Source organism: Carettochelys insculpta, chromosome 7 (genome assembly GCF_033958435.1).
Source record: "Carettochelys insculpta isolate YL-2023 chromosome 7, ASM3395843v1, whole genome shotgun sequence".
In the NCBI taxonomy this organism is placed as follows: domain Eukaryota; kingdom Metazoa; phylum Chordata; order Testudines; family Carettochelyidae; genus Carettochelys; species Carettochelys insculpta.
In genome coordinates this window covers 8,864,007-8,881,664 of record NC_134143.1, presented here as the reverse complement: position 1 = coordinate 8,881,664, position 17,658 = coordinate 8,864,007, and the positions used below count along the sequence as shown (strand labels likewise).

General features: G+C 49.6%; 2 protein-coding genes across 3 annotated transcripts in view; one reads left to right on the top strand and one right to left on the bottom strand.

Annotated features, from left to right (window-relative positions):
* Window positions 1-17,658, bottom strand: part of WDFY4 (WDFY family member 4) — a 217,747-nt gene that overhangs the window by 54,614 nt on the left and 145,475 nt on the right. The window contains exons 44-46 of the mRNA XM_074999912.1: window positions 16,684-16,804; window positions 14,367-14,452; window positions 13,210-13,272 (exon numbers count right to left, since the gene is read on the bottom strand). Of these exons, the coding sequence (XP_074856013.1) occupies window positions 13,210-13,272; window positions 14,367-14,452; window positions 16,684-16,804 (270 nt within the window). The remainder of the gene's footprint in view (window positions 1-13,209; window positions 13,273-14,366; window positions 14,453-16,683; window positions 16,805-17,658) is intronic.
* Window positions 98-8,495, top strand: LRRC18 (leucine rich repeat containing 18). Of its 2 annotated transcripts, none has more exons than XM_074999909.1 (2): window positions 98-134; window positions 7,550-8,495. In XM_074999909.1, the coding sequence occupies exon 2, from the start codon at window positions 7,650-7,652 to the stop codon at window positions 8,412-8,414; it is 765 nt and encodes a 254-aa protein (XP_074856010.1). In that variant the 5' UTR covers window positions 98-134; window positions 7,550-7,649; the 3' UTR covers window positions 8,415-8,495. The 2 variants fall into 2 exon arrangements, with proteins under 2 accessions (XP_074856010.1, XP_074856009.1); XM_074999908.1 differs by lacking the exon at window positions 98-134 and adding an exon at window positions 361-428.

The window sequence follows — 17,658 nt, the reverse complement described above, 5'->3', positions numbered from 1 at the left end:
GCTCCCGTCTGAACCTGCATGTTGGAACCAAACATTATGCTAATGATCTCCAAGGACCTGGGATTCCAGTTGCTTAGGAACAGAAGTTTCACAGGCTGTGGAAGGAGAGTTGAATAGGGTGACACTGTAGCTGGGTAAGTCCTTCGAACTCTCCCCTCACCCCCGCACACAAACAATGATTTCTTGAAAGGTTGCCATTTAAAAAAAAAAAACAGGAAGTTGGACTTGAAAATTGATAAGGCTGTGAAAAGCAGCTCTCCCCTGCACGCTGGGGCTTTATTTACGAACCTGAGAGAAGGACTAATTCGCTATTCAGAGAAGTCTAGCTAGACGAGATCTGCAGGCTGGCAGAGCATGGGAGCCCATTCTGCTGCACAGATCAAGCAGACAGCTTGCGATGTGTCCGTGTCTGGTGTGGATGTGAGCCGGTAAGATCTCATACAGCAGCACTGCAATCCCACGGTTTGTTTAGATGAAATGACCTTCACATTTGAGGAGTTGGGGAGGGTGATGTAAGTCTGGAAGTGTTTATGCTACAGGTTAACAGGCTCGTTCTGAAGCAGCCAGAAAGACAAGGGACTTTAAAGGGAGCCACAGTTTTTGCGTGCTAACAGGATTCATTTCATCTGAGCCAGCCCCTGTTAGCAAAAACCATGTGTAAGAGAGGCAGTGAATTAATCTCTCCTTCCTATTGAGTTCAGCCAACAACAAAGAGACAGTAACAGGCTTATAAGCAAGAAAATGAATGCTGCCACGATTGGCCGTGCTTGCCAGCTAGCGCACGAAGGGCATAATGCAAACCACAAACAGCACCTGCTTGGGCTTTTATTGTGTACCAATCTCAGGTTAGTCTAGAGGTCTGCGTACCACTCAGGCACAAAGCAGGCACGCTGTGCACCTCTGAGCCACCAGATCTGTAGAGGGTAGGTGGGTCCACAGCTGTCTCTTGTATTTGGCAAGTCTAAGTTATGCCACATGAAAGGGAGAGATTTATTAGTGGGCACCGTACCCATAGGGTTATTATTTACCTAGCACTGGCCATGTGCTCCGGTGGTGGGTATGTCACCTGCTCTCAGCATATGAACTACAATCACCAGAGGAAAGAGGAGGGGAAGAGACCAGAGAGGAAGGATAAGGAGGAGTCCATAAAGAACTAAGGGTCACCAAGTGAAATTAATGTTTAAAACTAACGAAAGGAAGATTTCCTTCACACAGTGCACGGTCAGCCTGTGAACTCCTGGCCACAGGAGGCTGTGAAGACCAGGACTTGAACAAGGTTCAAAAAACAGATAGATAATTCATGGAGGTTAGGCCACTCTGCAGCTATTAGCCAGGCTGGGTAGGAATGGTGTCCCAGCCTCTGTTCGTCAGAGGCTGGAAACAGATGACGGGAGGGATCACTCAATGACTACCTGTTCTGTTCACTCCCTCTGGGGCACCTGGCACTGGCGACTGTCAGAAGACAGAACACTGGGCTAGATGGACCTCTGGTCTGACCGAATCTGGCCATTCTTATGTCCCGAAAGATACATATGACTGAATGAGCCTAGACAGAGTGAAGAGGTAAGCTAAGGGTAAAATCAGAGCAGAGGAGCCGGAGGCAGAAACAAATACACCCTGCAGGATTGTGGGAGCGAAAGAGTCTATGGAGGAGTCACTGCCACAGTCGGAGAAACCACCTGTATTGCGTGACCATGACAGCACCGGGCTCTGGGAGAGACTCTGGAGAGGGGGGACCTCCAGGAAGTACCTCCTGTGTGGGAAGTGATTGGGTGGAGGGTCTGATCCCCTGAGTGCTTTGCTGAGAAAGGGGAGAATGGGTATGGGGCAATACAGACCAAGGGATCTGGACCAAGAGAGGGTCTGCATTCTCCTGCGGACGCGTCAGGTCCCACTCACTCCTCAGAGAACTCTAAGCAGGTATGTCGCCTGCCTGGCCCTGCACAGGCTTACAGGGCTGGGAAGGAACAAGGAGTCCCCACTCCGCACTCCCTGCCAACGAGCCAGTCAATCAGAATCTTAGTCCCTGTGCTGTGGGGCACATGTGCTCTTTTCCTTCCCTGCGTGACTCCAAAGGAGGCAGAGCCATGGTTCCAACCCTGCATTCCCCAGCCCCAGCTTCCATTCCACACGCACCTTGTGCATCCAGCACATCCTGTGCACCACCGCCACCAGGACCTCTGCATTCCCCAGTTGGGGGACTTCTACATCGACCTTTTAAGTTTCCCCCAAATCATCCCCTCGACGGGGCTTGTGCGGCCTGCAGAGAAGCAGGGAGCATGGTTTCCCACGTCAGCTGGCCCTTGGGAGGCTGTAGGGGTCCCCAGCATCTCACGTAGGATTTAGGCTCTGTTGTCCTTCTCCGTTCACCTCCCTACCATTCTCTCAGGCTTGGTCTACACTAGGCAGGTAAGTTGATTGCAGATACGCAATTCTAGCGGTGGCAATTGCATATAGAATCGACTTATCTGCAGTTGACTTACTTGGCTGTCCTCATTGAGGAAGGTCGATGGGAGACTCCTCGTGATAGCGAGGAGTGCAGGGGTTGACTGCCACTCCTGATAGGTCGATTTCACATGTCTCTAATGAAGACGGGAGATTGAACTCCAGAAGATTGATCCTAATCAGATGGATCTTCTGGGGTTCAATTTGGTACACCTGGTAGAGAGGTGTGAAATCAACTCTGAGGTCGATCTTCCAGAGAACGTAGACATGGCCTTAGGTTCCAGGCCTACTCTCTAGACCCCCGGTCGTTGTCATTAATGCTGGTTGACAAGGGCATGGGTGCTAGCCATACTCAGGAAAAGGAGAGGAAAGCTAGCTGGCCGAGGCTGTTACTCAAACAGCAAATCCAGTTTAACCCTTCCGAGTGCCTGTGCAACAGTGCCTTTGGCTGGGGCACTGCAGGGCTTGAACTGAATACCTCTCAGGGCTGCACACAGAAGCCTCTATTGCTCCAGCTAAGGAACCAGCTGAATTTGCTGGAAGGTGGCAACTGACTGATAAACTGCAAGGTGTGATTCTGAGGGGGACAGAGACACACACTGAGTTAACAGGGGCTGTACTCAGGAACATACCTCTAAAGATATTTAGGTGCCTGTCTGTGTCTTAGGCACCTGAATACCTTGGAAAATAGGGCCCATCATTGCATCAATCGATAGGCAGCATTGTTTCACCGCTCTCCCCGCCAGTGCATCTCCACCACAGGAAGTGGCTCCAGGGAGTGTCTGGAATCTCCAAGAGATGTTTCCTTTGCAATAACGTAGCATCTGGGTTTTACAAAGATCGTGACTTCTGAGCCCGCCAACGGGGCTGAGCACGACCACTCGTCTGTGGTGCTTGGGCACAGAGGTAGCCCAAATGGAAGGGAACACTTTCCGCTCCCCACGGCTGTGAACTAATTAGCAGCTTTTCACAGGTCTGCGGTTGGAGATAATGGGAGCTTGTTTAGCCGCGTCTGAGTCTGGGTCGAGCTGGGTAAAAGGGCTCCCGCTCCTTAGCTATTGACATTAAAAATTCAGGAACGGCAGAGGCCAGCCTGCGGTGGCTGTTAATTGTAAATATTGGCAATCACAATGACACTCCTGGGAAGGAGCTGGAGAGTTTGGGCTGGCAACATGCCTCGCCATTTGAACAAAGCTCTGGAACGCAACGGAACTTTCTGCCAGCAAACTTTCTTTCTTTTATCTTCCTTTGTGTTCTCCCTCCAAGTGGTGCTGCTGGAAGTGCTGACTTGCCAGCAAAGATCCTGGCCATCAACTCCCTTTTATCCATTCACCTGTGGCTAGACTGGGCCTTTACGGTGCAGGCTGGAGTGGAGGGTGGCAGGGAGCCATACAGCCTAGGTGGGTGTGGTTGTGTTTGTTGTTGCATGCCAACTTCCAGCGTCTCCCCAGGATGGCGCAACTTGGCCCCAGAGCGTGGACTCTGAGATGTTACGAGTAACACGGGGAAGGATGAGGCCAAACTTCACTCCCTACAGTCAGTGAAGTGCCGTTAGGGATGGGCACAGCTTACGTTACCCCTGGTTCCTTCACTTCACCCACTTCCTACTGGGAAGACACCAATACAGACACTTTGATAACCCGGGTATAGGAGACCCTGCCCTGCCATCAACTTCTTGTGTGACTTTGAGCAAGTCCCCTGAGGCTGCTTCTACACTCGCCTGCTCCCATCGGCAGGGGCATGGTAATAAGGCAAATCGAAGCAGGCTAATGAGCCGCTAACGTGCATATTCAGCGTCGCATTAGCATAACGGCGGCCATGTGAATTTTGAAGCACAGACTTTGAATTGCAGATTGACAGTGAAGATGGGGGCAGCTTCTAAATAAGCGCCCCGCTTTGACAGTCCCTTACGCCCACAGAACTAGATCGGAGTAAGAGAATGTCGAAGTGGGGTGCTTATTTCGAAGCTGCCCCCATTTTCATTGTCAATGTGCAATTTGAAGCCTGCGCTTCGAACTTCGCGTGGCCGCCGTTATGCTAATGCGACGCTGAATATGCACGTTAGCGCCTCATTAGCCTGCTTCGAATTGCCTCATTACCATGCCCTCGCCGATGGGAGGGGGCGAGTGTAGAAGCAGCCTCGGTTGCCCGTCTGTATAGTGGGGATCCCAGCCCTCCCAAAGCTCACAGGGGTGGGTAAAGGTCAGTGCAGTAAAGATTATTATGGCAGAGAACACAAGAGATGGGTAGAGAGCTGGGTGTAGAAGAGGCTAGACTAATAAAGACACTGAAATCTATCTAATGGTCTAAGGTACAACCCCCAAAATATTGCTTCAGAACTGGCAGGCCCCATTCGACTCTTGGCGCTGTTTCCCGACCGTCCTGAAGAGTCTCTCTCCCTTCTGAAGGCCTGGCAGGGTGCGGATGACCGGCGCAGATCCGTTTCCTTTTCATCGTTTGGGGCTTCGGCATGTAATTGAAAGGAGCCGATAATGTCTTATCTCCAGTCTGAGCTCCCCTTGATGTACTTGCACATGATTAATGAGTAGCCAAAAAGCCTGAAGGGTTTGTAATGAAGCCTTTCTAATGGAGATGTGTGTTGTAGACAAATCCATATTGCTTTCCAAACAATCATTCATCAGAGCCATGATTTGACTCTCTACAATTAAATGTGGGAGCCCCAGGATCAGCTGGCGATTAGCCAGCTGTAACCTGTGCTCCATGCAGCACCCTGGTAGCTACGGTCATGGTCGCTCATTGACAGTGAATTATCCTACTGCCTTCACTGCTGAGGGTTACCTTTGATGATCCCCCCTACCAATGACATCCCTGAGACTGCAGTATATTATGAGTGACCTCGGCTAACGTTCAGTAAAGCCCCATCCTCTATTATGGGCAGGATTTTCACAAGCATTCTGCATGCTGGAGGCAGAATGGATGTTCTACCTTGGGGTTTTATACCACCCACTGCCACCAAGGAATCTGGGGGTACAGGTCTTCTGAAAATCCAGGTGCAAAAGACACAATAGCTACAGCTGGAGGTTTGCGTTGCCTCCAGCGGGCATCAGACCAGGCCTTGAAAGAGTTTTGTAGCCTTTCCCACTGCCCTTCTAGAGCATGGCCTCTCAGCTGATCTCAAAGCATTTTAAACTGCCAGGACACATTTTCCTGTGCTCCCTACGGGGTTGGCGACCCTGCAGTGTCCCCGCTGGGCATACAGGGCGGGCAGCTGCAGATGCTGTTTTAGGAACACAGACCTTCTTTTCTTTAAAAGTCTCTTTTATGGTTCCAAGGTAACGCACGAGATGAAACTATGCTGAGATTTACATCGTCTGTAGAACTGTTAAAGTCAATGGAAACAGAAAGGTATATAAAATCGCCCCAGATTTGACTATTGTAATGTTTGCTTTGACAAGGACTTAAGGCCCCAGTTCAGCAAAACTCTTAGGCACGTGTCTAAAGCACCTCAGTGCTTTGTTGAAGAGGGATCCTGGGCCCAGTCCTAATCCCCCTGCCCTGCCTCTGTAACCAGTCTGGCCCAAGGGAAGAGGGCTATGCTACAAACTGGCTCCCTAAGAGGTATGGCTGCAGAATCTCCAAAGCGGCTGATCTCATTACAGGTTGAATCTCTGAAAAATGGGACTCTCTGGTCTGGCAACACCTGTGGTTCTTCTGGGGCTGGTGGCAGCAGGCTGCACGCTCTGCCCCCTAGGGCTGGAATTGGAGCTGGTCCAGGGGACAGACAGCTAGGCCTGGGGTTGGGCAGGGGCAGGTAGCAGCTGGAGCCAGGAGTGGAGCCAGGCAGGGTGGCCAGAAGTGACTTCCGCTCATATGGCAACTCCCTCCTTTGGAGCCAGTAAGGTCCTGAGGGAGCCAGACCAGCAAGGTCCATCCAACTTGTAATCCCTTTTGGGGAAATGCGTCTTGTGTGGTTGAACAAGTGCCCTGTGCGGACGGGACTGAGATCCACAATTTATTTTGTGTAGAATCGTAGAACACTAGGACTGGAAGGGACTTCTCATGTCTTGTTCACAACACACCTGTTAATGCATCCCAGAGTTCTCTTTCAGCTGTACCTTTCTATGTAATTCCTCATTGGTGACCTTCTGCAGCCATCCTATTCTCAGAATCTTTCTATAACAACTCCTTTCGAACGCCAATATTCTTCTTTTCGAATCTTTCATTATCAGCCATGTCTCACAGCCGTACAACAGGCTGCTGAATACGCACATTTTCAAGATGCCCAGCTTCGTTCTTAAGCAGATCGCTTTGCTTTTCCTGATCTTATCCATTGCCTTTGAACTCGCTCTTGCTTTCGCTATTCTAGTAGCTATTTCCTTCTTACAGTCTAGATCATACGTTATGTTGCTCCCCAGATATGCGAACTTCTCTACATTTTCTAATTCAATACCATTAACACTGATCTTCCTTCCTATCTCCTTATTTCTAAAGACCATTGTTTTTGTTTTATCGATGTTCATAATCAGTCCGTACTGCTTCCATTCTTTGTTTAACACCTGCACCATTTTCGCTAGCTTCTCTTCATCTTCCTCAGTGATAACTATATTGTCCATAAACCTCGAGTTTTGAATTCTTTTCTCGTGCACAGATATCCCTTCTACCTCTTCCTTGATCTTGTCCATCGCTCTCTCCAGAATCATAGCTTTAGTGTAGGTAGTGTAGACTACCAAAGAGCCGAGGGAGAGCAATTATTCATATAATCATGTCAGCCATGGTCTAGCTGGTACCTGGTCCTGCCATGAGGGCAGCGGACTGGACTTGATGACTTCTTGAGGTCCCTTCCAGTTCTAGTGTTCTGTGATTCCCTATCAGCACAGGCTGGGTTAAAGCCACCAGCCAACTGGTGAAAGTGTCCGTAGTCTCTGCACCGTATCTTGAGAACCTTAGGACACCATAAACCAGTGATTTGAAAACACCTCTCCATTGGGAGTCCTCTCCTCGCGAGCTGTGGCCACAACTCTGACACCTATTTGTGGCACCCCAGGAATCATGCCCCTTCTGGTGGAGAGCTCATGCCCCCGGAGAAAAGAATCCCATGGCCACTTATCAACTTCTAACAAGGTCACGTTTTGTTCTAAACCAGGGTTTAACAGCCAGCAACCTCAGAAGATTTTATTTGGGTGCCTCCAGCCAAACACTCCTCACCGACGTAATCTGCCGCACTTCTCTCCCCCTGCGGAAAAATGGCCAAAGCAAAAGGCCCCAAAGGGAAAAAGATCACCTTGAAAGTCGCCAAAAACTCCATCAAGATCACATTTGATGGGCGCCGTCGCCTCGACCTGAGCAAGATGGGCATCACCACCTTCCCCAAGTGTATCCTCAAACTGGCCGATGTGGATGAGCTGGATCTGAGCAGGAACATGATCAAGAAAATCCCAGACTTCATCGAGAAGTTCCAAAACCTGCGCTGGCTGGACTTGCACAGCAACCAGATTGAAAAGCTGCCGGAGACCATCGGCATGCTCCAGAACCTCTTCTACCTCAACATCTGCAACAACAAGCTCACCTCGAAGAGCCTGCCGGTGGAGCTGAGCCAGCTGAAGAACCTGCGCACCCTCAACCTCGGCTTGAACCAGATCGACAACATCCCCACTACGCTGGGGGCCCTGAAGGAGCTCCAGGAAGTGGGCCTGTTTGACAACTACTTGACCACCATCCCCCCCAGCGTGGCCAAGCTCCCCAAGCTCAAGAAGTTGAATGTGAAGCGGAACCCCTTCCCCCAGCCGACGGAGGAGGAGCTGTTCAAGGACACCATCAAGCGCATGGAGGCCCTGTATTTGGTGGATGAGAAGGACCTGTGTAGCCCCTGTCTGAAGAAGTGTCAGGAGGAGAGGGACAAGCTGAACAAGCTGAAGAACGTGGTGCCCTCCTCTCTGAGAAAGCCAAACTTTTCTGCCCTCATGACGCCCAACTCCACAGCAAAGGAGAACCAGGCGGAGTGGCGGTGAGCAGGCAACATGCCCGGGTCATGCAAAGGTGGCAGTGTCATAGTCTGTCCATCCAACTCTTGTAGCGTCCAGCCCCAACCAATAAACAGCTCCTCCCACCACCGCAGTTTGGGTAATTTAAGGGTTTGCTCATGTGAAGTAGGGGAGACCTGCTGTTTCTCCTAACCCAGTGAACGGGCCCAAAGCAATAGAAGCACAGAAAAATAAAGGTGAAAGGGTGTGGTTTCTGGCTTGCATTTAGCAGCAGACCCCATGGGCCAGATCCTGACCCCTGTCCCACTGGCTTTGAGTTGCTCCAGAAGATCAAAGCAGGAACCTGCTGCCTGGGGATTTCCACAGCCTACTGGAAACTCCAGGTGACAGAGGCGGTCCTGCAAACCTTCTGCCCCCACTCACCACAGATAGGAAGCTGCTATCAGGCCTGTCCTCACCTGCCCGTGGTCCCCTGGGGGCTGACCAGCTGGCACGACTCAGAGAACCAGAGGCTAGAGAGGCATAAAGGCTGCTCAAAGTTTCCTTCAGGGCCCTGACTGCACTGGGCAGAAGGGCTCGTCTCCAAGATCTGGCCCAATATCTACCAAATCCTGGCACATCGAGAAATCTTCCTAGCTTCCTAGCTTCTCGCTCCTGGAGCATGCAGACCAAATCGAGCTCTTTGCAGTGCTGCTCCATCCATCTTCTGAGGGTAAGGACTTTGCAGGGCTGAGGGGAAAGCAGAGCAGCAAGCCTGTCTTGCAAAAGGGGCACCCGTCTCTCTCTCTCAAGGAACCACATCACTGCCAGTGCAGGGCTGCACAAAACAGTCCCTGGACCTTCCTGGGAACTTTGGACTGTGGAAATTCTCCCCACTGAATAGCATGTGGGCCCAGCAGAGATAAAGCTCTCACCCTCCTGTGGCTATAGCACATGCCCCAATAGCTGCATCAAAAGGAGAATCTTCGTTAGCTCCTAACAGGACAGGGCCTATGACACAGCTTCAGTTCTTTCCAGCAGAGGTCAGCCCTGACACTAGCCCGATCATTACACCACTGGGAGTGACTGAGGTGTGAACTGCATAAAGATACTCGATTCTGGCAATCGGCAAGCTGTATTTGCTCACACACCCAAGCAGGTCCCGCAGGGTTCGGTGCTGGATGCTGTGTCCATGTATCAGGGAGATGAATATTTCTCACACACATGGCCGCTGGCCTCACTTCCCCTTCCCATGGCTTTTCCCTCCCCCATTCACTTCCCAGTGGCTGCAGACTCCCTGCCTCCCCAGGGAGAGGGGTAGAAATAACTCCCTTCTAGCCTGAAGTCTCTTCTGTTCCTTCTTTAAGATGTCATTGCATAGGGCCCGTTCTCCAGGTCCCTCTCTTGCTCTGGCACCATGGGGGTGGCAGCATGTGAATTTACAATGGCATGCACCTGTCCGAATCCTGGTGTCCCCGTGGTGTGTTCAGCTATCTGATCTTGCACGCAGACACTGTGAGAGGCACACGTGCTCTTTTATCTCTGCACACAGCCTCACTGCATGCTGTTTTGCAGCTTCAGGGCATACCCTGCTGATGGCAGTCGGTCAATGACATGCAGGTACTTTAGACTAGCCGATTGTCGAAGCAGCCAAACTACGCATGACCTCGGACGAGGTGCTTGCTGTGGCCACAGCACCGTCTGGAAGGCTCTAATCTTTCCTCGCCAGGTGCGATTTTTTTCCGCCTACGTGCAGAATATATTTTATGTGTGCCGAGGCATGTGCGAACATACACCAACAGTCACACGTGCATTTTGCTAATCAGCTGGGCAGCATTTGAATTTCTTCTGCACAGCCGCAAAAGTGCCCAGCGTACAGGGAACGCTGCTGAGAGGTGGCCGAGACTTGCAGATATTTAAACAAAGAATAAAATGATGTGCACGGGGAGGAGAGCAGCTGCTCTGTCGTCTAGTAACAGCCCATTCCGGAGGGAGTACATTCTGGAAGCGTTGCCTCGTGGTTTAGAGTATTTGACAGGAAGTAGAGACTCCTGCATTCTAGTCCCTGCTTTTTGCTAATTTAATATGCTATGGGAAACTGTACCTTTGTGCCTCAGTTTCCCCAATGTAAATTATCCTTCCTTTCTCAACATGGTGTCACACGGTGGAATCATTTATCAATCCTGCAAGACTTACAGGTGGAGAGGGCTGCATAAACAGCAGGTGACACTGCTGTCCAACGAGCGAACCTTACACTAGCATGCAGGGGTGGGGCAGGAGAGTCTGGTCCTGATTCCCAGCTGGGCGGGACAGCAAGGGGTGAAGGTGCTGGGGAAGCAGCATGCCCATCCCCTGGGCCGGGGGGCACTTTGTGCTCCCCATGAGGGATCCGGTCCTGTGATGCCGGAATGAAAGCAGCCTGGATGAAGACACAATGAACGTATGGCGCTCTTGGTCCTCCAGTTCCCAGAGTACAACAGGAGATTATATAGGGAGCTACTCCTGAGAGGAGTTTCCAGGGCCGAGAATGTTTTCTCTAATCCTCCACTTAAGCATGTGGAGTCTGGTGTGTCTCAGCTGATGCTAAAACATGGCCCAGTGAGAGCTACGCCAGCCTTCCTCAAGCTTCTACTTCAGAGAGGACAAGGTAGCAGCCGCCCTCTCCCCTCAAGGGGTTAACATAACATTCCAGGCAGATCCAATGGGATTGCAAATCCTCTGTCTTCCAGTGTGCTACTGGGATTCAAAACAGGCAGCATCGGGCTTCTTAAACCCCAAAGATCTGACATAACACCAGTGATACCTCTGTCACATGTCTGTGAGCCCAACTCCGGCCCAAGGAGCATGAAGACATGGTCCAGGAGGAGTAGGAAAAATACTGACCAATGGGTGCTGGGTAAACATAGCATAAACCTATGCCTATGGTACTGTTTTGCTGTCTCTAGAGAGGTCAGTGGCCCAGTAAGTACACAGAGGAACATGCTGCTCACACTAGCTCTAGGATCTTCTTTGATTTTCTCAGAGACCCACATGAGCCCCAGTGGGGCTCAGCCTGGGCCAGGGCTTGTGGGACTTCTCTCAAGCAGCCTTGTTCCTTCGGAGACTCAGTTCCATGTCTAAAAAAAATCAGAGTAAGCCTAAAAGCTGTGATCTGAGGCTGACCAACGCACAGACATCTAGGAAGGCCTGACAAGGACCAGGGATGACCACTCAGAGAGGCATGACTTGCCTCATTCATCCCAGTGGGATGTAAATTGTCGTGCCCTGCGGTGATCATTTAGGCCGTGTCCACACGAGCTCAGATCTTCGAAAGGCCATGCATTTCGAAGATTACTAATGAGGCGCTGAAATACACATTCAGTGCCTCATTAGCGTGCCGGCGGCCGCGGCACTGCTCACCACCACATGGCTCATCCAAACGGGGCTCCTTTTCGAAAGGACCCCAGGAACTTCGAAATCCCCTTATTCCTATCAGAGTCACGTGGGTCTCTGGGTCAGCTGATAGGAATAAGGGGATTTCAAAGTTCCCGGGGTCCTTTCGAAAAGGAGCCCCGTTTGGATGAGCCGTGCGGCAGCGAGCCGCAGAACTTTCAAAGTGGCATGGCCATTTCGAAGATTTGGGCAAGTGTAGACGTAGCCTTACAGCTCAATGCTATTAACTAGCTGGGCACTCCCAACTCAAAAGATGTGTTCCAGGCTCCAGTCCCCTTCCTGTTCCCACAAAGCACTACGTGGCCTTGGGCCCAGCAACCTGCATTAGTGCCTGCGCTGAGGGCAAACAGGAAGTCATGGGAGTGGCCCTGCCTGAGAGATTTCCAGCCCAAACAATCCGATGGGGTAAGAGAAGCATCCACACATTTGGGTGTTTCTCCAAACCAAGGGCAGCTGCCAACCTATGCAGGAGTCACCCAGAGATACTGAAGAAGTCAAGTAAACCCCTAAGGCTGTTTCTCTTGGGCAGCTCGAGAATTTCTGGGGGTGCAGGTACAGTAAACTCTTTCATATCTGCCCATCCCAGGACCTGGAGGTTGCCGGATGTTCAAATATACTGGATAATAGAGAGGCACACCTAGCAATGCACAGCACGAAAGAAAAACCAGATAAGATGCCAAGAAACAGACAAATATGTATACAGAGTACTGTAGTTACCCACAAGGGCAGCACTGTACACTGTCAACTTATACTGTATTTGCTGTGTTTATCTGCATTTCCTTTCACTGTACTGTGCTTATGGAACATGTAACTCAAATTTACTTCTGGTTGACCTGCCATTTATTTGAGAGTTCTGGATGATAGAATGCCGGATAGGACAGAGTTCAGTATATCTGGGATCAGCACAGAATATTGACCCTGTCACATCCTCAGTGGTTGGAAACCCGTTTGGTGAGGGACAGCACACTGGGATCTCCACAGTGCGGCCAGTAGAGTTGCTTCTACAACATCAGTGTGCTCTACGCACATCTGTCACCGTCTGCTCAAACCGCTCACTGAAGAGGCCATTATGCAGTAGCCTTATGGATTAGCTTTCTAACCTCATGTTGTTGACCGTCTGTTCCCTATTCTTCTCCACACTAGCCATCCAAAGAATAAAGTCAGATTAGGAAGCTAATCATTATTAATTAAGTGTGGATAACAGCAACTTAATGCATCCTGCATGCCTTTGTAATGAAGATACTTTACAGCTGATCGATTTCGGGGTGATTTTGGGATGCCTTTGAGCACTCAAAATAGGTTTTACAGGGAACATAAAATGTCAGTCTTTAAGAGTCCTTTGTTAAAGTGCAACTTATTTCTAAAATGAAATATATTGCAAGCAAATATTGGGAACAATTCTGGCTATTACCTTATATTCAGGGACTCATCAGTTATTCCTTTTGCCTTCAAAACAGGTTGCAAAGAACAAAATCTAAACAGAGCAGAGAAAAGAAATCAACATAGTCTTTAAAATGGTTACCTATAATTGTCACTGAGGTTTAATCCTGAAGGACACCAACACACTTTAAAAAGGGGGCCCCAATATTCAGAACAGCACTTGGGGAAATGGGACATCTGTTTGCAGTTAAGTAGGTGCTTACATGTTGTTCTGGATAGGGATGGATTTCCGTTTACATGACTATCTGACTCAGGGTCTTGAACAGCTATTCAGTTGACAAAGACAAGAAGCACTTCATCCATCACTAAAAATGCAGCTGCTTCTGGGGTAGAATCTGGGTGCTGGTCGATTGACAATGGCTATATTGTGCAGCATTTTCAGGAGGGTCTCCCTCTCTCACTGAAACAGCAAGGTAGACGTAGACAGGAAGACTGGTTCAAAATTTGCAGTTGTAATTTAGGCAGTTGGGACCTATCCATAGATTTCAGTGTCAGGAGGAATCATTATCATAGGCTAGATTAAACTATCATAACGGTCAATTTAGGCCACAGGAATTCACCTGGGAATTTCTGCATCATGAGTATTTTGCCTGGGTAAGAACAGCCAAATTATACCCAATGCTATTACCAGAATTGCAGTTTTGCCAAGCCATCATGGTTAAAGTTAAGTAGCTGACAGAAAGCAATGTGCAAATCATCCACTTCATGCCATGGTTTCAGCGAGGGGGAACGCCACCAGGACAAGGCAGCTAGTGAAGAAAAGCCTCCGCTACTAGACAAAAACACCACTGTTAAAAAAGTCATGTCAGCTCTATTTAGGCCAAAGTTTTAAAGTAAAAGCTAGAGAACCAAAACCAGCTTATGTACCTAACACCACTTGCAATAATACAAGAGAAAAAAAATAATAAGAGGCGCTCCAAAAAACTTACAGCCCAGCAAGAGGAAAATGACATTGGCTGGGAGAAATTACACTTTTCTTGTTGAAGTGGAACGTTCCAAAGACCAAGCAGCTGCCATTTTTGGGTGAAACCCATGGGATTGCTGTCCAGGAGGCAGGTGGATGGAAGGGGAAGAGGGAATAACCGTAATACCATACCAGCTGCTCTGCCAGACTGAAGCCATAATTACCTCTTAAAGACTTTATTCCTGTCACTGTTGTGGAAGACAAGAAATTTGGAGTAGCCGTTTTTGAAGAATATTTCCAAGGCGATCTCCTGCAAAGGAAAACCATTTGCATGAAGACCTGTGGAGCAAGGGCTGAGCATTGCTGAGAGGAACAAACTGTTTACACACATGGACAGGGTTTTCAACACTAAGGGCCTGATTTTGTAACGAGTGTGAAATGACGAGGGCCAATATTTACAATATGCATGCTCCAAAGGCCTGGAAAGGGTTCAAGAAGCAAACCTCTGTGCCCCATTGCTACTTAAACCAGGTCTCCCTTCTTAACCTTCCAGTCAAGCCCAAAGCTGCCTCCTGCCAGCTAGGTGGATTTTGTGCCGTTCTTTGGTGAAGTTTTAAACGATTAAAGTTGCTGTCTTCCTCCCTGCCATGATGTTGACAATTTGTTTATAAATCTGTTATTTATGCTGGGCCGACTCAATTTCTTTTCCCAGTTGCTCTAGTAAAAGCATTACTACTCATTGGTTTCTCTACTGCAGTCGCACCCACCCGCACATTGCACCCAGAACAGACAGGCCTCTGCCCCTACGAGCTGACAGGAGGCAATAAGAAAGCCATGAATGTAACAAACAGCTCGTACAGTTTGCTCCCCTCACCTCCCACAGATCCCAAATGCTCTTGGCAAGGGTAAAAGGGAAATCGTTTTCCCAGTGTGGGGGGAGGGGCACATCGTGAAGGGGAAGCCATGTGACCCCACCCCCGTGCACATGGCTCCATCCCATCCCAGTCCTACCCCTCATACTCTTCCCCTTCTCTCCCCATCCCACGTTACCCGGGAGGGCTGGGAGCGGTACAACAGCTGGATGGGCTAGTTGCTCTGCCAGCAGGGCAAGGAGCACACGCCCCTGCCCTGCCCCTCCATGAAGCTGCCTGTCCTCCATCTCCACCTATACAGCAGCAGCCCTGGGGCATACGAGCAGTTGGGGGTTCTTCTTTCTCCACTGGGAGGGGCACTGAGGAAAAGAGCAGAACACCAACCCCTCTGGCTGCTGTTCCGTGCCCAGCCCCACCCTGCAGCCCTGTTCTCGTGTGGGGCTGCAGCTTTGCAGAGGGTGCTGGAGGAGAGGCAGCCCCAGGGGATTGTTGGGGGCAATATGGTGCATTTCCAACACACTGTCCCAGCTATAAATAACTGGCACAGCACATCGGTCTTTGCCAGCCGCTTTCTAGCCAGAACAGCACACCTGGACTTACTGGCTTACTTTCACCTCCTGCTGTACGGCAGATCAAAGATCTTCTGGTGGGATCCTCATTGCAAGGCCAAGGCCAAGGCCAAGACAGACTGACCTGAATGGGCAACTTTGATGTGTTGCTTCTAAAGGAGATGGAATTGCAGCCCTAATGACTGGAGCCAGCGATATTTTGGGGGTGAGGGTGGGAAGGGTGATTAATAAATTTAACCAAATTTGCACTTGTGGGGGACGGAACAGTAAAAGCATTTCTGTGCTTGGGTTGACTGTGGTTCATACTTTTGTCTGAAAAAGAAAAATCAAGGATTTCAAAACAAAACATTTTGATATTTTGAAACGGGAAGGTGGTTCTGCTAAGAAGTGCGGCTCATGAAAAGAATAGGTGAAAAACACCTGCAAAACAATCTCTGCCTAAATGAAACGCAGGAAAAAGATTTTCAGGTCGAAAAATGATTCAGTCTACTCTGCTTTTCTCTCATTTTTTTCATTTTGACACACACGCAAAAACCAAATTAATTTTCTCCATAGTTGGAGGTTGTCCCCCAGATGGCGAAATTCAGTATTTGCTCAGCTCTCCTACGGGCTCAGGTAACTGGCTCTTGAAAATGGGTCCTCTTCTTCAGAAACTTCAATCAGGACTGATTTAAAGCTGCTGGCCTGAATTATAAGGAGCACATCTCCACATCTTCTTCCCGGGTAGTACCAGATAAGTCGGATACCTTGGTAATAGGGCTGGCAGGGACAGGTGATTCTAACACCCACTGCTAGCGAAACAGAGATGGGGATGAGAGCAATGCCATGAAGAAGGAGAAAATCCAATGCTGAGGGGTGACAATTCAAGTGGTCCCTGGCAGAGGCAATAAGTGGGGAAGAGCACAGGGTGGAGGGGGAAAGTCACATGGCCCCTCAGATTTGCTGCCTGTCTTGTATTGAGCATGCTCAGTTACACTACGGAAGCCATCTGCCCTTACTTGGTCCCCCACTATCAGCAGGCATGGGTCATCTCTAGTTCCTGGTCATATTTTACTACTTTTCTGGCAGCTCTTGCCCAAACATGGCATGTGGACACTTACCTGTAGAAGGAAGCGCATCAGATGTATCTCCTTAATGTCCCTGTAGGCATACTGGGAGCAGGTCTGCTCTCCCATTCCCGGGTCTTTGTGGCACAAGCTGAAGATAAACGGATCGGTGATGCTGCAAGAGGCAGAAATGGAAATGTGTGTGAGATGGACAAATCAAGCAAGGCCTTCGCTACAGACCTCCTGGATGTGGGGGATGGACCATATACGCAGACTCCACATCATCTAGGAACACCTTCCATCAATGTACAAACAGCTTTAGGTTCATTTCTAACAGAGCCTTGTATCCCAGGATGTCTGTCTCCAACAGTATAGAAGGTTTTGAACACCCTCAAGACAATTTCATTTCTGGATCCTGAAACAAAGAGGGAGCTAATGGAGAAAGAAGGTGCATTTGAGCTGATTGCACTTCTTAGGAAGAGGGGGTGGCCAGCAATGGCCACACTGGAGGCCGAGAGGTAGTGATGCCAGCCAGGGGGCCAGAGAAGAAGGGCCTGCAGTTGTTGAGACAGGAAGAGATGGAGGTCTGGGTGAAGTAGTGGCATGGCTAGGGGGTGGTGTTGATCACAAAAGGCAGCGCTTACAATCTCTTTACCCCATGTGGTAGTCCTGTACTTTTCAGATAGTCCCAGTGACTTGAAAGTGTCTTAACACACTACAGGGTCCAAAATGATCAAGCCCTTTGAAAGAAATCCAGTGAAAGATGAGGGGGCCTTTTCCCAGAAGCAGATCTGATTACTATTTGATTCATCTAATCACACGAACTCATCTGATCACTAACATTTGATCCAGGAGGAACTGTATGTAATTCAGCGACCAGCAATGCTGAGTCAATGAGTAAAAGCAAAGAGCTCCTCTCTTCCCAGTGGGCTGTGAGTACACATGCACCACTCTGCACCCAGAGAGAATGAGCAGAAAGCCAGCCTACAAATGCCTTTCCAAAAGTGGTCATTTTCAGCAAAACAAGAG

Coding starts and splice junctions, on each gene's coding strand:
- LRRC18 (XM_074999909.1), top strand. CDS start 7,650: ATGGCCAAAGCAAAAGGCCCCAAAGGGAAAAAGATCACCTTGAAAGTC.